The 24,858-nt window shown below is 48.0% G+C and overlaps 1 protein-coding gene across 1 annotated transcript in view; it reads left to right on the plus strand.

Annotated features, from left to right (window-relative positions):
* The window catches only part of LOC140387050 (integrin alpha-E-like), a 434,586-nt gene that overhangs the window by 227,032 nt on the left and 182,696 nt on the right, over positions 1 to 24,858 (plus strand). Inside the window, exons 16-19 of the mRNA XM_072470061.1 lie at positions 2,899 to 3,102; positions 10,117 to 10,247; positions 13,709 to 13,851; positions 17,970 to 18,127. Of these exons, the coding sequence (XP_072326162.1) occupies positions 2,899 to 3,102; positions 10,117 to 10,247; positions 13,709 to 13,851; positions 17,970 to 18,127 (636 nt within the window). The remainder of the gene's footprint in view (positions 1 to 2,898; positions 3,103 to 10,116; positions 10,248 to 13,708; positions 13,852 to 17,969; positions 18,128 to 24,858) is intronic.

Below are 24,858 nucleotides of genomic sequence, written 5' to 3' on the forward strand. Positions count from 1 at the left end.
AGGTTCTAGTGAGAGAGGCCACATTTAGAATACCAGTTTTGGTCCCCACATTTAAAGAAAGAGATATATATTATCATTGGAGGCAGTACAGAGAAGGTTTATCATAGATCATAGAATTTACAGTGCAGAAAGAGGCCATTCGGCCCATCGAGTCTGCACCAGCTCTTGGAAAGAGCACCCTACCCAAGGTCAACACCTCCACCCTATCCCCATAACCCAGTAACCCCACCCAACACTAAGGGCAATTTTGGACACTAAGGGCAATTTATCATGGCCAATCCACCTAACCTGCACATCTTTGGAATGTGGGAGGAAACCGGAGCACCCGGAGGAAACCCACGCACACACGGGGAGGATGTGCAGACTCCGCACAGACAGTGACCCAAGCCAGAATCGAACCTGGGACCCTGGAGCTGTGAAGCAATTGTGCTATCCACAATGCTACCGTGCTGCCCTTTTAACAGCAGTTTACTAGACTGAGCCTGAGTATGGAGGGGCTGCCATATGAGAAAAGATTGGACAGGTTGGGTCTGTATCAATCAGATACCTGGTTTGCATTTGAAGCAAAAGTGTAGCAGTTCACAGTTAATTATTCCATGCTGCATTCCCCATGGCAACACCTCTACCAATAAGAATTCAATCCGCACTCTCTTCTCATCCAGTATTAACTTTTATTTCCTTTACTATTGGTTAATCTTTGATAGCAGTCCTGATGAGTGCAAGATGAAAAGCTTTGATATCATGTTCCTTTTTTTCAGCAAAACTCATAGTGAAAGTTCTCGATTCAAATAAATGGAAACAAAGTCCCATAGCGAGTGCGTATAGCTGCGTGTTTCCCAGAGCTCACAGCACCGAGAAACACAGAGCTACACAATGTGACTCTCATTGTATAAGGGGCCTCAGCAGGTCGAAGCTGCACATAGCCCCATTCTGCACCGTGGGGAGCTCCACTCGCCGTAAATCCCCAGTGTCGCGAGAGATCTGGACGCCATTTAGAAATGGCGTCCCGATCTCTGAGACCCCCGAAGCAATCCATGCACCCCCAGTCTGACCACAGTGGGAGGGTCCTTGCACCCCCCCCCCCGATACCCCCCACCAATACCCATGCACGGCAGCCCCGACCCAATCGAATGCACGCATAAAATGCCAGCTTGGTACCTTGGCAGTGCCCATGCAAGTTGGCAATGCCACCTGGCAGTGTTAGACTGGCATCCAGGTGGCATTCCCAGGGTGCCAAGCTGGCATCAGCAGTGCCAGGAACCCACCCTGTCAAAAGGACATGCAGCTGGGGGCCTACGATCCCCTGGGAATGCCCGCACGAGTGCCGTCCGTCTGGTCCGTTTGTGGGGACCAGTGCTGAACGGCGCTCGCCCAAGGCCTTCCACGATGAAGGGGTTGAAACCCAAACTGTCAGGTACCTTGGGAATCTGCACATTAGAATGAGACGTAACTCCCTCACTCTAATATGCAGATGCGAAAAAGGGATTTACATTGCAACGTCTCGCCAGATCACGTTGGATCTTGCGAGGCTTTGTGAGCCGGGTAGATCCCAGGAGCGAGGTGTCCCTGCTTTCATTGACCACGCTGCATCGCGGCAAGCTACGTTTCAGGCATAGCATGGCCATTGGATCATGCTCTTCGCATTTTAATAGCTCACTGCCCATCCCCAAAGCAAACCTTCCACCTGAGTCTCGAGGAAAGGATAGGAAATGTAATGCAGCAGCAAATAATAACAATAATCTTTATTATTGTCACAAGTAAGCTTATATTAACACTGCAATAAAGTTACTGTGAAAATCCCCTAGTTGCCACACTCCGGCTCCTGTTCGGGTACACAGGGGCTGGTTTTGCACAAGGCTAAATCGCTGGCTTTGAAAGCAGACCAAGGCAGGCCAGCAGCACGGTTCAATTCCCGTACCAGCCTCCCCGAACAGGCGCCGGAATGTGGCGACTTGGGGCTTTTCACAGTAACTTCATTTGAAGATTACTTGTGACAATAAGCGATTTTCATTTCATTTCATTTCACAGAGGGAGAATTCAGAATGTCCAATTCACCTAACAGCACGTCTTTTGGGACTTGTGGGAGGAAACCGGAGCACCCGGAGGAAACCCACGCAGACACGGGGAGAACGTGCAGACTCCACACAGACAGTGACCCGGCGGGGAATCGAACCTGGGACCCTGGAGCTGTGATGCAACAGTGCTAACCACTGTGCTACCGTGCTGCCGAGCTATATCTGGCTTTGGAGACAGGAACCTCATTAATCCTGAGGGCGGTTGATCTCTTTAAGGTCCTGATTAGACCAAAATAACATTGTGTGAGAGAGCGAATCCACCCACAAAATAACATTGTGTGTGAGCGGGATATCACCAACAAAATAAAAACCGACTTCAAAATCTTAGGCCTGCAAGCCGCATTTTAGTTTTTTTTTGGTCTCTGCAGCACTGGACCTCCAGACAGTGAGTTGAGAAGTTAGCATTGTCTCCTTTTGCCTTATTTGAAAGATTCCATCAGGCCAGTGCCTATACAATGTAGGGCAAGGTGCTCCCAGGTGAATCCAGAAATCCAATGCCCTAAACTCCCATCCCCCCAATTTCCTGATCTTGTCCCTAGAGAATAGGTAATTCCTGGCATTGCCTGAAGTATGGAGCATTCTCTGGGGAGCTGGGTATCCTTTGGGGTTCTGGACATGCCCTAGGACAAGGGTCATAAAACTCAGGCCTGTGCAATTTTCAAAAGTGATCCTTGGAACCTCGTGAAAATATGTAAGATGCATGTTGACAAAGTTGGCTAAATATCGAAAGGCTCTTTCTAATTAATTGAATTCTTAGCTATTGATAGCAGTGGTTCCAAGTGTTCATACAACCTCTGTTCTTTGTATCTTTTTTATTTAACAGGATACATTTGAAGAAAGGGAGAGTTTGACAGGAATATCCAGCTTTACCAATGCCAGGTTTGGAGTTGCCATTTCAAACATAGGTGACATCAACATGGATGGATACAATGATGTGGCCATTGGAGCTCCTTTGGAGGAAGATCATAGAGGCAGTGTCTATATCTTTAATGGTCATAGGGATGGTATCCACATGACTCATTCCCAGGTAAGGCTGGTCACAGCAGTTATATTGTACATGCTACAGTCCAGGCTCTCTTAACTATTTGTGATCATGTTGATCAGCAGTCTCCTGTGAACAGAATCTTTGCAATGCTTTGAACATGACTGTTCCTCAGGGCTAACAATGACCTCATACCGAGCTTTTGCAATTTTACCCTGTACGACTAAAACTACAAGTTGAATTTTATTCATTGATAAAGAAGTTAAAGAATCATTGCAAAATAAGCAGAACAACTGACTGTAAACGTTTCAGTAAGTATGTAAAGAGAAAAAGATTTATAACAATGAATATAGGCCCCTTACAGTCAGAAACGGGGGAATTCATAACAGGGAACAAAGAAATGGCTGAGGAACTAAATTCGGACTTTGATTCTGTCTTCACAAAGGAAGACATGAATAATGTACTGGATGTTCTGAGAAACACAAGTTTTAGAGAGGGGCTGCAGGAAATTAGTATTATTACTGATTAGAGGTAGCTAATATAAGCCCGCTGTTCAAAAAGGGAGGTAGAGAGAAAACAGGGAACTATAGACCAGTGAGCCTAATATCAGTAGTAGGGAAGTTGCTGGAGTCCATTATCAAGGATTTCATAGCCCAGCATTTGGAAAGCAGTGGTGTAATCAGACAAAGTCAGCATGGATTTACAAAAGGAAAATCATGCTGGACGCATCTACTAGAATTCTTTGAAGATATAACTTGAAGAGTTGATCAGGGAGAACTGGTGGATGTGGCTTATTTAGATTTTGAAAAGACTTTTGACAACGTCTCACATAACAGATTACTTTGTAAAGTTAAAGCACATGGAATGGACAGAAAGCTGGTTAGCAGACAGGAAGCAAAACGTTGGAATAAATGGGTCTTTTTCTGAATGGGAGGCAGTGACTAGTGGGGTACCTCAGGGATCTTGCTGGGACTGCAACTGTTCACATGTTGAGCGCGATCTACCCGAATGGGGACAGAGCCCCTTAGCGCGATTAGCCGGGTGTTTCTCGGTGTTTACAGTGTTGAGAAATACCCCACCACATAACCCCCATTTGGGTAGATCGGGGGCCCCAGCGGGTATACGGGTGGCTGAGACTGCACTTAGCCCCATTACCAACACTGAGGAATTCAGCTCACCGGAAGTCCTCAACGCAGGGAGAGATCGGGATATCATTGAAAAATGAGGTCCTGATCTCCCGAGCCCCCGACACGACCCCTGAACTCCCCCAAACCCCAACTCACATGTAAGGGGGTCCTTGCCCCCTGCCCACACCCTTCCACACCCATGCAGGATCCCCCGATCTGATTCCTGTTGTGCAAATAATGCCAGGTTGGCACCTTGACAGTGTCAGCCTGGCAGTGCCCCAGCCAGCCTGCAGAGCCACATGGCACCTTGGCAGTGCCAGGCTGCCACCCTGCCCAGAGCCAAAGCACCTGGGGGCCTCCGATCCCCTGGGAGAGCCCCATGACTGCCATCACTGTTATGCGGACCAGCACTGAACGGCACTTGACTGAGATCTCCAAGGCCAGCGAGTTACATCCCATGTCTTGGTTAGATCTCCAAACACGTATTAGAGTGAGATCCGCTGTCTCACTCTAATATGCAGATTTGCCAGAAAGCGATCTTGCCCAGCAGCAAGGACCACTCTGGAGACTTCTGCTTCCTTCAATCTTCACAAGGCCCATCTCTTTCAACAGAGTCAATTCTCACCAGCATCCTGCTTTGTGCTTCACACAAAAACAATCTTTTCTTCTGCTGCTACTGTCTTCCTCTAAATTACTAAGAGCGGGATTTAACCACCGCCTTGCGCCCCACGCGGATCTTTGCGCACCTGTTAAATAGCGCAAAAGGCCAAAATCGAGATTCTTTCTGGTCGCAAATCGCTTTGCTATCTAACCGGCTTGCTCCGATGCAAGTTCCAGATCACACCCAAAGATGGCGAGCATACCATTAACCATCATTTACATTCATTTCCAACTCATTCACACGTTGAATGTAATGGCCTTCCAGGAATTAACCGGTTCCCCAGTGATAAATCACGCGGACATTGTTTTATACTCCTTTTTAAAATGTGAAGCTGGTGCAATGGCTGCTGAGGGGAACTGAGGACGTGAGTTGGCATTTCCATTTACAGGCATGCAGCTCCAGGGTACTGAACAGCTGGCCCAGTGCTTGAAGGGGGGCGGGGAGTGTAAGGGACCCCTCGGGGGGGTTGGACTTGATTGGGGGCTGAGGCACTCCAGGTCGGGGGAGGGGAGGTGGTGAGGGGCTTTCCATCCATGAAGCCTTCAAGTCATCTTCAAATATTGTGGATACCGGTAACAGGGGAAACTACAGACACTGCCTGTCTATCCTTCTAAAAGCAAATACTTGGAGGTTACTGTTGCTGTTTACTTCTTTCTCTGTAGCCTGAAAGAAGGGCAATTTTTTAAAGATATGTGGGTCCTGGAACACCAGACTCGGGGACGTATGAGTCCAGAAGACAATCAGGTTTGAGGCATGAAGACGCTGGGGGACCTGGTATATGACATTGATCCAAATGAACAACATGATGAAGATGTTGAAGAAATGCTTTCACAGATTGCTGATGCATTTGTTGCTCGTACGGTGAGTGCTGCATGGAACAAGCACGTGACCATGGGTCAAACACTGTGGAAATCGAGGTTGTTCAACTGCACGTTGAGCACCAGTGGAATATGTGGATGCCAAGATTTGGTTTCAATGAGATGGACTGTGCAGGAGGGCCTGCTGCTCATGGATTGAGACTGGCACTGATACGAGGAACAACCAACAAATATCGCATTGCTGAACAAATTATTTCTATGACAAAGTTCTGGTCATGATTACATATTCTCAGGCTTATCCTCCGTTTCTGTTGAGGAACCTGCGAGGGGGGATATCAAGTGTTTGGTTTTTTCATGACAATCAGCTGATATAGTTTTGTATTGGGACCAATATTGAACGGTGATGTTCCTTTGTTGATTAATGGTTAGTGTGATATGGGGAATGTTACATAGTTGATTTTCAAATCTTTGTTACTGTCGACTGTTTTAATAAACAAAATATTACTCAAGTGGATTCTCATGGGTACAGGTGCCATGGGCAGGATTCTCCAATCCCGCGGCAGAGTGTCTACGGCGTCGTGCGACGGCGTGAATGGGCCGCACCCACATCTAATTCTGGCCCCTACAGAGGGCCAGCACGGCGTTGGGGCGGTTTGCGCCGCTCCAGCTGCAGATCCCAACGCGAACTGGGCACCGCAGATCCGTGCATGTGCAGTTGCGCCAGTGCCAACGAGGACATGTGCAGTGGCCTCCTTCAACGCGCCGGCCCCGACGCAACATAGCGCAGGGTTACAGGGGCTGGCGCGTAGGAAAGGAGGCCCCCAGCCACAGAGGCTGGCCCGCCGATTGGTGGGTCCCGATCGCGGGCCAGGCCACATCGGAGGCCTCCCCCGGGGTCGGACCCCCCCTCCCTCCCCTCAGGCCGCCACCCGACCCTTACATGCCAAGGTCCCTCCGGCCCATGGCAGGTTAGAACGGCACCAGCGGGACTTGGCTCTTTTCCTACGGCTGCTCGGCCCATCCGGGCCGGAGAATCAGCGGGCCAGCCACGTAGAGCAGCCCGCAACCGGCGCCGTGCCAACCACGCCGGTGCCAATGGCACTGCAGTGAATCGTGTGCCAGCGTCGGGGCGGCGTGGCCCGTTGGCGGGGACTCTCCGGCCCGCGCGAGGCTGGGAGAATTCCGCCCCATATCTCAGACAATAATTATTGCATCGTATTTCAATCAGACTCTGAAGTGTGAACAGTTTGCCTGAACTCTGGAAGCTTCAGCACCATAAAGGCAGCAGTCAATAATCAAACACTCCAGAGCTGCTCTTCAGCTTTGGGTTATCCTCTCCACCAAAGGGCGAGTGTGTGGATCAGGGGAGGGCACCTGAGCACGGCCTCCCGAATGTTCCCAGGAGGTGTCTGTGGATTCCTGATGTGGCCAGGGGAGAGTGTGCAGAGCGACGTTTTCCAGCACATCTGGTTTGTTGCATGGCATTCTGAGAGAAGGTGGGACACGTAAGGGCAGAGGAGGCTTGGGGGACTTGAGGGTCCTGGGGTGGAAGCCCCAACTCATTGTCAGTCTCTCTCCTTCTCCAATTGCTTACAGATACCTAAATGGATGGTGGCGTCTGTCCCGCAGAGGATGCCCACATGGTGCTGGTGGCAGCCCAGGGGTGAAATTCTCCGTTATCGGCGCGATGTCCGCCGACCGGTGCCAAAAACGGCAGAAACCTCCGCATCTTGGGGGGCCGAGCCCTAACCTTGAGGGGCTAGGCCCGCGCCGGACTGATTTCCGCCCCGCCAGCTGGCGGGAAAGGCCTTTGGTGCCCCGCCAGCTGGCGCGGAAATGACATTGCCGGGTGGCGCATGCGCGGGAGCGTTAGCGGCCGCTCACGGCATCCCCGCGCATGCGCAGTGGAGGGGGTCTCTTCCGCCTCCGCCATGGTGGAGACCGTGGCGAAGGCGGAAGGAAAAGAGTGCCCCCACGGCACAGGCCCGCCCGCGGATCGGTGGGCCCCGATCGCGGGCCAGGCCACCGTGGGGGCACTCCCCAGGGCCAGATCGCCCCACGCACCCCCCAGGACCTCGGAGCCCGCCCGCGCCGCCTTGTCCCGCCGGTAAGAGAGGTGGTTTAATCCACGCCGGCGGGACAGGCATTCCAGCAGCGGGACTTCGGCCCATCCGGGCTGGAGAATCGCTGGGGGGGGTGTGGGGGCCCGCCAACCGGCGCGGCGCGATTCCCACCCCCGCCGAATATCCGGTGCCGGTGAATTTGGCAACCGGCGGGGGCGGGATTCACGCCAGCCCCCGCCGATTCTCCGACCCGGCGGGGGGGTCGGAGAATCTCGCCCCAGGTTGCCACACGCCAGGGAAGGCAGCAGTGTCGACGCAGGCTAGAGGTGGCACCCCATGTGCAGGGGGGCACCGCATTCCCTGAAGACCAGGCCAACCATCAGGCTGAAGAGGAACCCAGAAGGGGAAGCCAGCAAGGGCCCAAGGTGTACAGACATCGTTGGTATTTTGAGGAGATGGTGGACAGCAGGAAACTTTGTCTCAACAAAGAGACAGTGCGACACCTGTGCCATGTCTGGTTCATTCCAGAGTTCGAGCGAGGGTGTGTGTAGCATATCACAAGCTACTGCCCACAGGTTCATCCATGAGGTCACGGATGCCTTGTATGCCCGGGCATCAGAATTTATCAACTTTGAGCTGGACCAAGCCATAAGACCAAAAGACACAGGAGCAGAATTAGGCCATTCGGCTCAGAGAATCTTATCCAACATTCAATCATGGGCAGCACGGTAGCACAAGTGGCTAGCACTGTGGCCTCATAGTGCCAGGGTCCCAGGTTCGATTCCCCGCTGGGTCATTGTCTCTGCGGAGTCTGCATGTTCTTCCCGTGTCTGCGTGGGTTTCCTCCGGGTGCTCCGGTTTCCTCCCACAGTCCAAAGACGTGGAGGTTAGGTGGATTGGCCATGCTAAATTGCCCTTAGTGTCCAAAAAAGGTGAGGAGGGGTTATTGGATTACGGGGATAGGGTGGAAGTGTGGGCTCAAGTGGGTCGGTGCAGACTCGATGGGCCAAATGGCCTCCTTCTGCACTGTTCTTTGGCTAATAAGTTTCTCATCCCCTTTCTCATGTCTTCTCCCCATAACTGCTGATTCCCATTGTTAATTAAGAGCCTATCTATCTGTGTCTTAAATCATCAGTGATTTGGCCTCCACAGACTTCTGCGGCAAAGAGTTCCAGATTCACCACCCTCTGGCTGAAGAAATTCCCCCTCATCTCTGTTTTAAAAGATCGTCCCTTTAGTCTGAGATGGTGTCCTCTGGTTCTAGTTTTTCCGACAAGTGGAAACATCCCCTCCACGTCCACTCTATCCAGACCTCGCAGTATCCTGTATGTTTCAATAAGATCCCCCTCATCCTTCTAAACTCCAATGAGTACAGACCCAGAGTCCTCAACTGTTCCTCATACACAAGCTCTTCATTCCAGGGGTAATCTTGTGAACCTCCTCTGGACCCTATCCAAGCCCAGCAGTTACGGGGCCCCAAACTGCTCACAATAATCCAAAAGGGGTCTGACCAGAGCCTTTTTACAGCCTCAGAAGTACATCCCTGGTCTTGTATTCTAGCCCTCTTGTCCTCTGCATATCTGCACCAAGATGCCAGGTGCAGGACTCTCCAGATCCAGGGGGTAATTGATGGCGTGCATGTCTCCTTGTGTGCACTGGGGCATCAGGGAGTGTACTTCATTAACAGGAGAGGGTTCAACTCATTGAATGTTCAACTTGTGTGCAACCACCACCTCCGAATCTTGCACATTTGTGCATGCTTCCCAGGGTGCGTGCATGGCAGCTACATCCTGGAACACTCGGAGATCCCTTGCATCTTCGAGGATCACCCCAGGGTGACAGGTTGGCTCTTAGGGGATAAGGGGTATCTGCCAAGGTCCTGGCTGATTTCGCCAGTGTGGAGGCCGGTGATCGAGGCGGAGACCTGATATAAGAGGCCCATGTTGCCACCTGTGCTGTCTTTGAGCGGTGCATCGGATTGCATTAAATGCGGATCCGATGCCTGGACAGCTCTGGTGGTGCCCTGCAGTACACCCCTCAAGGGTCTCCCGCTTTGTGGTGGTCTACTGTGCCATCCTCAAGCTGGCACAGCAGTGGGGCAACATGTTGGAGGAGGATGAGGAGGGACATGCGGCCTCGTCTGAGGAAGAGGCAGACCAGAAGGGGTTGGAGGTCAAGCCAGGAGGAACGGAGGATGGAGCCTAGGCGGCGGCGAGAGTCCAGCACCCATATTGTAAAGTTACAATTCCTATTGCAAACAGTTTTAAAGCTTACAAGATAGAGTTTGCAAATTCTAGAAGTGCCAATGTAAAATCAAGACAAGCAATGTTAAGGAAATAGTCCAACTCATTGTCTCTCCTCATGCTCCTTTTAATCTTCAAATTATTTAGCGAATAAGGGGGAAGGACGTTATGCCTGGGCTGCAGTACTTTGGACAATCAATAGCTGGCACATCAGATATGGATGCAGATGGGCTCCTTGATATAACAGTTAGTGCACAGGACAACGTTCTGGTATTCAGGTATGTAGCCATATTTAATACACCTCATTTTAAAAGACTAATTGGTTACCTTACTAATGTATTTTGTTTTGTGTTTTTAAAAATGCTCAAAATTGTTCAGAACATGGCAGACTGTTTAAAGGGGAAATAAGATTGAAAGCTTTTGGAAAATAGAAGCACCATAGTAACATAGCCACATAAGAACATAATAACATAAGCATAGGACCAAGAGTAAACCATACAGCCTCTCAAGCCTGCTCTGCCATTCAGCTGTTCATCGCTGGTCTGTCACAACTCCACTTCTCGCCCGCTCCCAATATTCCTTGATTGCCTGAGGAGCCAACATTAGAGATGCAGCATCATAACATTAAAGGGATTGCATCACCAGTTTAGAGGCACAACATCATGACATTCAAGGCATGGTACCGTTATACAGGAGACACAGCATTGTAACATTGTAACATTAGAGACACAGCGTCGTAACATTAGAGACACAGCATCGCAACAGTAGAGGCACAGCATCGTAACATTGGAGTCACAGCATAGTAACATTGCAGATACTGCATCGTAACATTAAAGCACATCATCGTAACATTAGAGGCACAGCATCGTAACATTGGAGATGCAGCATCGTAACATTGGAGACACAGCATCATAACATTAGAGCACATCATCGTAACATTAGAGGCATAGCATCGTAACATTCGTGACACAGCATTGTAACATTAGAGACACAGCATTGTAACATTAGAGACACAGCATTGTAACATTAGAGACACAGCATTGTAACATTAGAGCACACCATCGTAACATTAGAGACACAGCATCGCAACAGTAGAGGCACAGCATCGTAACATTGGAGTCACAGCATAGTAACATTGCAGATACTGCATTGTAACATTAGAGGCACAGCATCGTAACATTGGAGACACAGCATCGTAACATTAGAGACAGCATCGTAACATTCGAGTCACAGCATCGTAACATTAGAGACACAGCATCGTAACATTGGAGACACAGCATCGTAACATTAGAGACAGCATCGTAACATTCGAGTCACAGCATCGTAACATTAGAGACACAGCATCGTAACATTGGAGACACAGCATCGTAACATTAGAGCACATCATCGTAACATTAGAGGCATAGCATCGTAACATTCGTGACACAGCATTGTAACATTAGAGGCATAGCATCGTAACATTCGCGACACAGCATTGTAACATTAGAGACACAGCATCGTAACATTACAGACACAGCATTGTAACATTAGAGACACAGCATCGTAACACCAGAGACACAGCATCGTAACATTAGAGACACAGCATCGTAACATTCGTGACACAGCATTGTAACATTAGAGGCATAGCATCGTAACATTCGCGACACAGCATTGTAACATTAGAGACACAGCATCGTAACATTAGAGACACAGCATTGTAACATTAGAGACACAGCATTGTAACATTAGAGGCATAGCATCGTAACATTCGCGACACAGCATTGTAACATTAGAGACACAGCATCGTAACATTAGAGACACAGCATCGTAACATTAGAGACAGCATCGTAACATTAGAGACACAGCATTATAACATTAGAGGCACAGCATTGTAACATTGGAGACACAGCATCGTAACATTAGAGACACAGCATCGTAACATTAGAGACACAGCATCGTAACATTAGAGACACAGCATTGTAACATTAGAGGCACAGCATCGTAACATTGGAGACACAGCATCGTAACATTAGAGACAGCATCGTAACATTCGAGTCACAGCATCGTAACATTAGAGACACAGCATCGTAACATTAGAGACAGCATCGTAACATTAGAGACACAGCATCGTAACACTGGAGACACAGCATCGTAACATTAGAGACACAGCATCGTAACATTAGAGACACAGCATCGTAACATTAGAGTCGCAGCATCGTAACATTAGAGGCACAGCATCGTAACATTGGAGACACAGCATCATAACATTAGAGACACAGCATCGTAACATTAGAGACACAGCATCGTAACATTAGAGACACAGCATTGTAACATTAGAGGCACAGCATCGTAACATTGGAGACACAGCATCGTAACATTAGAGACAGCATCGTAACATTCGAGTCACAGCATCGTAACATTGGAGACACAGCATCGTAACATTAGAGACACAGCATTGTAACATTAGAGACACAGCATCGTAACATTAGAGACACAGCATCATAACATTAGAGACAGCATCGTAACATTAGAGACACAGCATCGTAACATTGGAGGCACAGCATCGTAATATTAGAGCACAGCATTGTAACATTGGAGACACAGCATCGTAACATTCGAGACACAGCATCGTAACATTAGAGACACAGCATCGTAACATTAGAGACAGCATCGTAACATTGGAGGCACAGCATCGAAACATTGGAGACAGCATCGTAACATTAGAGACAGCATCGTAACATTGGAGGCACAGCATCGAAACATTGGAGACAGCATCGTAACATTAGAGACACAGCATCGTAACATTAGAGACACAGCATCGTAACATTAGAGACACTGCATCGTAACATTAGAGGCACAGCATCATAATATTAGAGCACATCATCGTAACATTATAGGCACAGAATCGTAACATTCAAGGCACAGCATCGTAACATTAGAGACACAGCATTGTAACATCAGAGACACAACATCTTAACATCAGAGACACAGCATCGTAACACCAGAGACACAGCATTGTAACATTAGAGGCACAGCATCGTAACATCAGAGACAACATCGTAACATCAGAGACACAGCATCGTAACATCAGAGACACACATGTTAAATGCACACATTTTAACATTTGAGATACAGAAATGTAACACCAAAGAGAAAGCATAATCCCATTAGGACACAGCATCGTGACCTTTAAAGGCACAATATGGGAACATTCAATGAAAATTATTCCCTTTCCTGTCTATGATTTTCTCTAATTTGTCTGCTGTTAATTTCATGAGAGAGATGAAGAATAAACGCAGTACACATGACATTGGCTGAAATATAGGTTTGAGAGCAAATAGAAGAGAACATACAATGTAGAGGGTCATTGATTTTGAAGAAATTATGAAGCACTAACACAGTCTCTGTTGATACAAACTATGAATAGATGCAGTTAGTGAGGGGGCAGCACAGTGGTTAGCACTGCTGTCTCACGGCACCGAGGATCCAGGTTCGAGCCCGGCCCCCGGTTAATGACCGTGTGGAGTTTGCTTATTCTCCGTGTCTGCGTGGGTCTCACCCCCAAATCCCAAAGATGTGCAGGTGGAGTGGCCACGCTAAATTGTCCCTTAATTGGGAAAGAAATGAAAATTTAATTTATAAAAATAATAAATAGGTGCAGTTAGTAATGTCAGTCACAGTGTCTGGATCTTTGTTCAAAGAAACTAGTTATATTAAACATAATTTGGGTATTTTCACAAGTGATGTCAATTCTTTCTAGCTCAAGACCAGTTATCAACATTGGAGTGAATGTCACATTTTTTCCGAAGATGGTGCCTTTGTCTTTCACAACAATCAATGAGCAGAAGAAAAATATTCTAGCTTCTGTGTGTTTTACCGTTCAATCGGAGTTTACATCAATAGGTAATGCCTCAATGACACTACAGAATGTAGAAGGGAATGTCCGCATCACATTTATCTGTGGTTTCATTCTTATCTATCTAATCATAGTCAGAGAATAGCTTGTAATGGCTTCCCATGTGCTCCTGCACTGCTAAATCTAATGGCTCCCAGATGTCAATTGTTCGCCCCCTACTATTTTTCATCTACATTCTGTTCCTTGGAAATATTATCTACAGGCACAGCATTTCTTCAGACAGCACGGTAGCACAGTGGTTAGCACTGTTCCTTCACAGCTCCAGGATCCCAGGTTCGATTCCCGGCTTGGGTAACTGTTTGTGTGGAGTCTGCACGTTCTCCCCGTGTGTGCTTGTGTTTCCTCCGGGTGCTCCGGTTTCTTCCCACAAGTCCCGAAAGACGTGCTGTTAAGTGAATTGGACATTCTGAATTCTCCCTCAGTGTACCCGAACAGGCGCCGGAATGTGGCGACTAGGGACTTTTCACAGTAACTTCATTGCAGTGTTACAATGACATTTTATTACTTTATTCCCTATTTACTGTACCTGTATAACAGCCTTTTATGATCCATGCATTAGGACACCCAGATCCCTCTGCTCCTAACAGCTCTGCAATCTCTCACCATTTAGACAATAAGCTTCTTTTATATTCTTCAAGCCAAAATGAACGATTTCACATTTGCCACATTATACTCCATTTGCCAAAAGTTTGCCCACTTGCTTAACCTAGCTATGTCCCTTTGCAGCCTGCTTATGTCCAATTCACAATTTACTTTCCTACCTATCTGTATGTTGTCAGCAAATTTCACAACCATACCTTCAGTCCCTTCATCCAAGTTATCAGCACAGTGATTAGCACTGTTGCTTCACAGCCCCAGGGTCTCAGGTTCGATTCCCAGCTTGGGTCACTGGCTGTGCGGAGTCTGCACGTTCTCCCCGTGTCTGCGTGGGTTTCCCCCGGGTGCTCCGGCAGCACGGTAGCATTGTGAATAGCACAATTGCTTCACAGCTCCAGGGTCCCAGGTTCGATTCCGGCTTGGGTCACTGTCTGTGCGGAGTCTGCACATCCTCCCCGTGTGTGCGTGGGTTTCCTCCGGGTGCTCCGGTTTCCTCCCACAGTCCAAAGATGTGCAGGTTAGGTGGATTGGCCATGATAAATTGCCCTGCGTGTCCAAAATTGCCCTTAGTGTTGGGTGGGGTTCCTGGGTTATGGGGATCGGGTGGAGGTGTTGACCTTGGGTAGGGTGCTCTTTCCAAGAGCCGGTGCAGACTTGATGGGCCGAATGGCCTCCTTCTGCACTGTAAATTCTATGAATTCTATGTGCTATTAGGTAATTTGGACATTCTGAATTCTCCCGCGGTTTAGCCGAACAGGCGCCGGAATGTGGCGACTAGGGGCTTTCCACAGTAACTTCATTGCAGTGTTAATGTAAACCTACTTGTGACACTAATAAAGATTTTTATTATTTATTTTTATTGCACATTGCAAAATGTTGAGGCCCCAGCAATGATCCTTGTGATGCACCACTCCTTACATCCTGCCAACCAGAATGTGACCCATTTATGCCAACTCTGTTTCCTGTTAACTAGACAATCTTCAATCCATACCAATATGTTACCTCAAAAAGCATGAACTTTTATTTTCTGCAATAACCTTTGATGTTGCACTTCTTCAAATGCCTTCTGGGAATCTAAGTACACTACATCCATCAGTTCCCCAAGTGATTCCTTCAAAGACAGGGGCGGGATTCTTTGACCCCCCGCCGGGTCGGAGAATCGCCGGGGGGCAGCGTGAATCCCGCCCCCGCCGGCCGCCGAATTCTCCGGCACCAGAGATTCGGCGGGTGCGGGAATCGCGCCGCGCTGGTTGCCCCCCCCCCCCCGACAATTCTCCGGCCCGCGATGGGCCGACGTCCCGCTGCTTCTATGCCAGTCCAGCCGGCGTAAATTGAACCAGGTCCCTTACCGGTGGGACCCGGCGGCCGGCGGGCTCCGGGGTCCTGGGGGGAGGCGCGGGGCGATCTGGCCCCGGGGGTGCCCCCACGGTGGCCTGGCCCGCGATCGGGGCCCACCGATCTGCGGGCGGGCCTGTGCCGTGGGGGCACTCTTTTCCTACGCACCGACCACCAGCCTCCGCCATGGCCGACGCATAGGTGAACCCCCCCCTGCGCATGCGCGGGGATGACATCAGCAGCCGCTGACGCTCCCGCGCATGCATGGACTCGTGCCAGCCGGCGGAGTCCCTTCGGCCCCAGCGCCAAAGGCCTTCCACGCCAACCGTCGGGGCGCCAACCACTCCGGGGCGAGCTTAGCCCCTAAAAGTGCGGAGGATTCCGCACCTTTGTGGCCCAACGCTGGAGTGGTTCACGCCACTCCGTTCCGCCGGGACCCCCCGCCCCGCCGGGTAGGGGAGAATCCCGCCCCAGGTCTCTTTTTTCAGCAATCCTCAACTTCTGTACTTCCAAATGACGATTTTCAAACAACTTTCAACAGATTTCATGGTGTTAAATGTGTTGTGATTTCCTGAATGACAGCCTTGAGCATGATTTGTATTTGTATTTGAAATTAAGGTCAGGTAGTCTGTATCCAGCATATCCCTGTGGCACGGTGGCACAGGGTTAGAACTGCTGCCTCACAGTGCCAGTGACCCAGGTTCGATTCCGACCTTGGGTGACTGTGTCGTGTTTGCATATTCTCCCCGTGTGTGCGTGGGTTTTCTCCGGGTTCTCTAGTTTCCCCCCACAGTCCAAAGATGTGCAGGTTATGTGGATTGGCCGTGATAAATTGCCCTTAGTGACCAAATGATTAGGTTGGTTTATTGGGTTATGGCGATAGGTTGGGGGAATGGGCCTAGGTAGGATGCTCTTTCAGAGGGTCAGTACAGATTTAATGGACCAAATGGCCTCCTTCAGCACTCTAGTGACTCTATGATTCTATCCCAGCAACATTTCCAAAATTTGACAGGCAAGAAGCAATTTGAAAATCGATGAGATGAGGAGTTCTTGAAATCTCAGAGAAACAAATTGTGTCAGGAATTAAGGACATTATTTGAAAGAGACTGATTGTTTGAAAGGAATGGAGGACGCACACTGAGAGGAATAGAGATTACTGACTATTTGAAAGGGACTGAGGGGACGGAGTGTTTCACTCCGGCGTTGGAGCCCGCTCCCAGCCCCCGGGGGGCTAGGAGTGGCGTTGTGTGGTAGTATGTATTGGGGGTCATGTGGGACTGGAAGCCCTAATGTCATTGGCTGACAGATCCCGGGTCCTGGTTGGCCGTTGACCTCATGCTCCGCCCTGAAGGCGAAGTATAAGAAGCCGGTGTCTTCCCCCGCAGGCCAGTTTACTATCGGGCTGCGGGGGAACAGACACGCTTAATAAAGCCTCATCGAATTCACTCTGTTTGTCTCACGGAGTCTTTGTGCGCCACACGTTGCTTATTTTACACGTGCTGGGCCTTGACGCCGCGTAAAAAGCGGCGCCGTGTCTATGATGCGGCCGGCTTCGCGTAAATGACGTCACCCTCGTATGCCCGGTTGCCGTCCTCCCCGAGGCAGCCCCGCAAGAAGATGGCGCATGGATCTTGCGGGGCAGTGGAGAAAAGGAGGTCCTCCTTTAGAGAGGCCGGCCCGCCGATCGGTGGGCACCGATCGCAGGCCAGATCCCATCGGAGGCCCCCCCTGATGCAGGAACCCCCTCCCCCCCCCACAGGCTGCCCCCCCCCAGCCTTCCCGCACAGGTGTGGACGGCGCCGGCGGGAACCGGTCGTGTTGAGGCGGCCGCTCAGCCCATCCGGGCCGGAGAATCGCCGCTCGCCTTTTGCAAACGGCCAGGCGTGATTCTCGCTGGTTTGGGGGGGGGGGGGGAAAATCGCATGCGGGTGTCGGGGCGGAGTGGCGGGACTCGCGCGGCACCCCGCCGATTATCCTACCCGGCGTGGGGGGGGGGAGAATTCTGCCCAAGGTTTAAAAGATGGCAGAGCATTACAGTAATGGTTTCATTGCAATCGATTATCAGAAGGAAGTGTAAAGCAACAATGGAATCAACGCTCATGATCAGGTAACTTGAAAAATTAGATATTTAGTATTAATGTGGTTCAATAATTTTATTCTGTATACTTTATAGATTTGAATAATTCCTTTCTGGATTATACCATTGACCTGGATACAAAACAGAAGAGTAAAAGAGTGATGTTTGCAAAGAACGATGGAGCCCCGGACTCTGTGTCTGATTCTGTGAGGATCTCATCTGATGTGTGTATAAATTATTCACTCATTGTGCAGGTAAGATGAGAACCTTTTTCAGATCTCTCCTTAACCTTCTTCTCATCAAGAAGAAGATTCTCAGCTGCTCCAATCTCTCCACATATTGTGTTATTCTGTGGAGAAGGCTGTGTGTGTAGCATTTGTAATGAAATAAGTGGTTTACAAGCAAATAGACTAGGTTCAGGAATTTGCATTAGTAGATATAGAGAGACCTTTGTTTACAGCTGTTAAATTTCAAGAGGAACTAAAAGGCTTTTACAACAAGGGTTTCATAACTAAACACTAAACAAAGGAAGAATATTGAGTGGGATTCTCTATCCAGTGACGCCTGAACCGCGATCGGGCGGAGAATTGCGCGTGAGCCGGAAATCGAGGTCGATGCCGGGCGTCCAACAGAATGCCACATTCTGGTGCCTTGATAGTGGTGTGACTGTGTTCCAAGTTGTACAGTAACAGTCAATAGCATATCATTAACAGGCCTGACCCGGTAATCTCCGGCCTCCCAGGATGCTCTGCCTCCTTCAGGCGGAAGTGACGACTTGTGGTATTTAAAATTGGGTAACGATGAGGTAAGAGCGGAAGTGGGCCAAGTTACCAAAGGTGCAATGGTCGGCTGCCAGTTGTGCTGTCGGTGAGGGGTCGGCTGCCAGAGCAGGGAAGAGTAGCGGGGGGAGGAGAGGGGGGTTGCCAGGAGTTGGGCCATGAGGTCAGGGTGTCCCCCTGGGACCGGGTTGTCTAGGTACGGACCACCATTGCCGTGCTCTGCAAGGCAGCCATCTGGCTGTGTACCCCACTGACTGCCCACTATGTCCTGTAGATGTGCAGTGTGCCACAGGACATATGGGTGCCCCCAGCCCCCGCCCCCAGGCCACCCTCCGAGGAGCCCACAGTCCCCACCCGATCCATCAACGAGATGGGTGTGGCCAAGCGCAGCCCATGGCCTATCAGATTTTGGCACGCACCCGTGCACCCATCCGAGGCATTGCCCCACTGCAGGGGCAGCAGGGGAGCCACGGAGCATGCCTCGATCGTGCGCCTCCTCGGGGGCTCCTATCTCCAACTGATGTGCCACAGAACATGTGTGGTGCCTCAGGAGCCTCTTCACTAAACTGCCAGACCAAGGTGAGTGTCTGTGGGATGATTGGAGGGTGTTGGTGTAAGCATGGATGAAAACTCGGTATCGTCCCCGGACATGTGCTCTGGGGTGTTGTGGGGTTGCAAAGAGGGGTGCAGGTCCCGCCTCATCACCAGGTGAGTCTGAGGGTTGCGGTGGGCAGGGTGGTGAGGGATTACAGATGTTAATAAACTTTTCACTTTTAATTTTTTAAATCCCAAAGGTGTTCATGGACTTATTGCTGCTGAGTATGTTTGCTTCTCACTTTCAGAACACCAGAAAAATGTTATGGCCAGGAAACCAAGTTCCGCTCTGGGATTTGGTTTGTTCGGCAATTGACATTTCCTGTGATCATATCAGACGTTCCTCATCCCTGGAAACATTCTTGTGAAAATGTTTTGCATCCTCTCTACTGCCTTCACATCCTTATTAAAGTGTGGGACGCCATACTCCAAATAAAGCAGGGCCAGTGTTTCATATATGTTTTTCATATCTTTGCTTTTGTGTACTTTGCATGTGTTATTTGTAAAGTTCAGGGATCTGCTTTCTTGACCTTCCCCGCTGCCACCTTCAATGATCTGTGCATTTATACCCCCAGGCCTCTTTGTTCCTTCTCTAGAATTGTACCTTTCATTTCATGTTGCATCTCCTCATATTTCCTACCAAAATGAATCACTTCACACAGTCATACTAACTTGTTTTAGATTAATACAGACAAAGCTGAAGGTTCAACACAGATCTAGTTACTGCTGCTACATTGCTCACTGTGCAGTTACATAGATGGCTGTGGCCATCATGTGACATTGTATCATTTTCTGCGGTAACATAGCATTTATATAATCATATATTTAAATGAGTATACATTAGCAAGCACACAATTACAACATACACTTTTCTGCATTAAATTTCATGACATTTGTCTGCTCCTTCCACCTTACATCCGAGTTTAACACTATCCCTCTCATGGTTCACAATACTTTGAAAATTTATGTCACACACAAATTTGAAATTGTTCCCTATACATCTAAGTTCAGGCCATTAATATATATCAAGAAAAGCAGGAGTCCGAATACTGACCCTGGTGTAAACCCAGTAAATACTTTCCTTCTGTCCAAAAAGCAACTGTTCACCACACTCTGTTTCCTGTCACTCAACCACTTTATATACATGTTTCTCCTGTCCCTTTTATTCCATGAGCGTTATGTTGCTGACAAGCCTGTTATGTTGCACTTATATCTTTTGGAAGTCCATATATACCACATCAACTGCATTACCCTCAGCAACTCTCTCTTCTACCTCAACCAAAAATCACCCTTCAAAAATCTGTGCTGGCTTTTTAAAAATAATTTACATTTGCCCAAGTGACTATTAATTTTACCCCAATTATAATTTCTAAAAGCTCTCCCACCATTAAGGTTAAACTGACTGGCCTTTTGTTGGTGGGTATATCCTTACAACCTTGCATGAATTAAATTGTAACAGTTGCAATTATCCAGTCCTCTGGCACTTTGTATCCTAGGAGGTTGAAAAGTTATGGTCAGTGCCTCAGCTTTATCCACCCTTATTTCCCACAGTCCTTGGATCCTTATCAACTTTAAGTACAGTCAATCTGTCTAGTACCTTCTCTGTATCGATTTCTAACTGAACCAGAGTCTCAATGCCCTTTTCACTATGCCTTGTACAGCTTCTTCTTCCTTGGTAAAAACAGATGCAATGTATTCATTTAGAGAACAAGGATATTGCATAGTAATTATACAACGACTTTGGTCTGTCTTCACGGAGGAAGATATAAATAATTTCCCAGAAATGCTAAGGAACCTAGGATCTGGTGAGAGTAGAGGAAGGTAGAGTAGAAATGGAACTGTGGCCAAACCATGGCTTACAGGAGAAATTAGATATAGTGTTAGATTCAAAGAAGAGGCATAGCAATTTGCAAGAAAAGCAATAGAGGATTGGGAACAGTTTGAAATTCAGCAAATGTGAACCAAAGGATTGATTAAGAAAGGAAAATACAATTTGAAAGTAAGCTAGCGGGAAACACAAAAACTGACTGTAAAAGTTTCTATGGGTACGTAAAGAGAAAAAGATCGATTAAAACTAATGTAGGCCCTTACAGTCAGAAACGGGGGAATTCATAACTGGGAACAAAGAAATGGCTGAGGAACTAAATTCGGACTTTGCTTCTGTCTTCACAAAGGAAGACATGAATGATGTACTAGAAGTTCTGAGAAACACAAGTTTCAGTGAGGAGCTGAAGGAAATTAGTATTAGTAAAGAAATGGTTTGGGGAAATTAATGGGATTGAAGGTGGATAAATCTCCAGGCCCTGATAACCTTCATCCCAGAATACTTAAGGAAGTGGCCCTAGAAATAGCAGATCAATTGGTGGTCATATTCCAAAATTCTTTGGACTCTGGAATGGTTCCTACAGATTGGAGGGTAGCGAATGTAACCACGCTATTCAAAAAGGGAGGTAGAGAGAAAACAGGGAACTATAGACCAGTGAGCCTAACATCGGTAGTCGGGAAGTTACTGGAGTCCATTTTCAAGGATTTCATAGCACAGCATTTGGAAAGCAGTGGTGTAATCAGACAGAGTCAGCATGGATTTACAAAAGGAAAATCATGCTTGACAAATCTACTGGAATTCTTTGAAGGTGTAACTAGTAGAGTTAACCAGGGAGAACCAGTGGATGTGGTTTATTTTGACTTTCAGAAGCCTTTTGAGAAGGTCTCACATAGCAGATTACTATGTAAAGTTAAAGTGCATGGAATTGCAGGTAGTGTCTTGAGACGGATAGAAAGCTGGTTAGTACACAGGAAGCAAAAATTTGGAAGAAATAAGTATTTTTCTGATTGGCAGGCAGTGACTAGTGGGGTACCTCAGATATCTGTGCTAGGGTTCCAACTGTTCACATTATATGTTAATTATTTCGACAACAGAACTAAATGATACAAATTTGGGTGTGAGGGTGAGCTGTAAGGAGGTTCTGAGCTGCTTCAGTGGGATTTGGTCAGGCTGAGTGAGTGGGCACATGCATGGCAGATGCAGTATAATGTGGATAAATGTGAGGTTATCTGCTTCAGTAGCAAAAATAGAAAGGCAGATTATTATTTGAATGGGTGTAAACTGAGAGAGGTGGATACTCAGTGAGACCGTAGTGTCCTCGTGCATCAGTCACTGAAAGTAAGGGTGCAGGTGCAGCAGGCAGTAAAGAAGGAAAATGGTATGGTGGCCTTCATAGCGAGAGGATTTGAGTATAGGAATAGAGATGTTGTCCTGCAATTGTACAGGGCCTTGGTGAGGCCACACCTGGAGTATTGTGGGCAGTTTTGGTGTTCTTATCTGAGGAAGGATGTTCTTGCTGTGGAGGGAGAGCAGCGAGGGTTCACCCGGCTGATTCCTGGGATGGCGGGACTGTCATCTGAGGAGAGACTAAGTCGGTTAGGATTATACTCATTGGAGTTTAGAAGAGTGAGAGGGGATCTCATAGAAACTTACAAAATTCTAACAGGATTAGACAGGGTAGATTCAGAAAGAATGTTCCCGATGGTGGGGGAGTCCTGAACTAGGGGGTCATAGTTTGAGGATATGGGGTAAACCTTTTAGGACTGAGGTGAGGAGAAATTTCTTCACCCAGCGAGTGGTGAATCTGTGGAATTCACTCCCACAGAAAGTAGTTGAGGCCAAAACGTTGTGTAATTTCAAGAAGGAATTAGATACAGCTCTTGGGGATAAAGGGATCAAGGGATATAGGGGATAGGCGGGATCAAGGTATTGAACCTGATGATCAGCCATGATCAAAATGAATGGCGGAACAGTATTGAAGGGCTGAATGGCCTCCTCCTGCTTCTGTCTTCTATGTATGTTTCTATGTAGTGCAGGAGCCTCCTGTGGCCACTCCCTTTCTACAGATATACTGTTTTGAAGACTGTTGGGGGAGATGATTTGCAGGGGAAAGTAGCGGAAGTCAACTTCATGGTATTACGGGTGGGTGTGCTGCACAAGAGGGGAGGCGGACGTGCGGCAGGGGTATAGTGGTAGGGGATTCAATTGTCAGGGGAACATACAGGCATTTCTGCGGCTGCAAAAGAGACTTCAGGATGGTACATTGTCTCCCTCGTGCCAGGGTTAGGGATGTCACTGAATGGCTGACAATGTGCTGGAGAAATTAAGCTGATAAACCCCCAGGGTCTGCAATCTACATTCTAGGGTACTAAAGGAGGTGGCCAGGAAAATAATGGATGCGTTGGTTGTCATCTTCTAAAATTCTTCTGGAACATTCCTTGCAGATTGGAGGGCGACAAATATAATCCTGCTATTTAAAGAGGAGGGGGGGGGGGGGCGAAAACAGGGAATTATAGACCAGTGAGCCTAACAGCAGGAATCAGGAAAATTCTAGAGTGTATTAAAAAGGATGTGACAACAGGAGACTTGGAAAATATCAACGGGATTAGAAAAAGTGAACATGGATTCATGAAAGGGAAGTTATGTTTGACAAACCTACTGGAGTTGTTTGCGGATGTAACTGGTAGAATAGATGAGGGTGAATTAGTGGATGTGGTGTATTTTGATTTTCAGAAAAGTTTTGATAAAGTTCCACACAAGAGGTTAGTTTGCAAAATTAAAACCCATGGGATTGGAGGTAATATATTGGCATCGATTGAGGATTACGTAGCAGACAGGAAACAGAGAGTAGGAATAAATTAACTTTTCTTGAAGAGGCAGATGGTGACTAGTGGGGTCCCGCAGAGGTCAGCGCTTGGGGCTCCAGATAGTCACAATATACATCAATGATCTGGATGAGGGAACCAAAAGTAATATTTCCAAGTTTGCTGATGACATGAAACTTGAGGCTTCAAGGTGATTTAAACAAGTTGAGTGATTGGGCAAATACATGGCAGATGCAGTATAGCATAAATAAATATGAAGTTATCCTCTTTGGATGGAAAAACTGAATAGCAGCATAGGCCCGAAAGGCAGGATGGCGTCCTCCTGCACCTAGTTTCTCTGTTTCTAAGCATCTCAGCCATATCCCCATTTGTGCCATACAAGTGCCAGGTAATGACCACCTCCCACAAAAAAGAATCCAAGCATCTCCCCTTGATGTTCAAAGGAATTATCATCACGGAATCCCCAATAATCAACATCTGGGGTATCCCATTGACAAGAAACAAAACTAGACCAGCCATATAAATATGAGATTACTACATCAAATCAGAAGTTGGGAATTCTGCGGCAAGTCAATTACCTCATGACTCCCCAAATCCTGACCACCATCTTAAAGCACAAGTCAGATGTGTAACGGGATTCTCTCCATTTCCCTCCAAAGACATTCAAGAAACTTAACAGCTCCTAGAACAAGGCAGCCCATGATGGGCACCCAATCCACCACCTTAAATATTCCCTCCCTCCACCACTGATGCACAATTGTAGTGGTGTGCCACATCTACAAGATGCATTGCAGCAACTTGCCGACCCTGTTTCAAAAGCACCTTCCCAATCTTCAACCTATACCACCTAGAACGACAAGGGGAGCAGGCACATGAGAACACCACCATCTGAAAGTTCTCCTCAAACCCATATATTATCCTGACTTAGACCTATATCGCCATTCCTTCAGCTATCACTGGGA

This window comes from Scyliorhinus torazame, chromosome 12 (genome assembly GCF_047496885.1).
Source record: "Scyliorhinus torazame isolate Kashiwa2021f chromosome 12, sScyTor2.1, whole genome shotgun sequence".
NCBI lineage: Eukaryota > Metazoa > Chordata > Chondrichthyes > Carcharhiniformes > Scyliorhinidae > Scyliorhinus > Scyliorhinus torazame.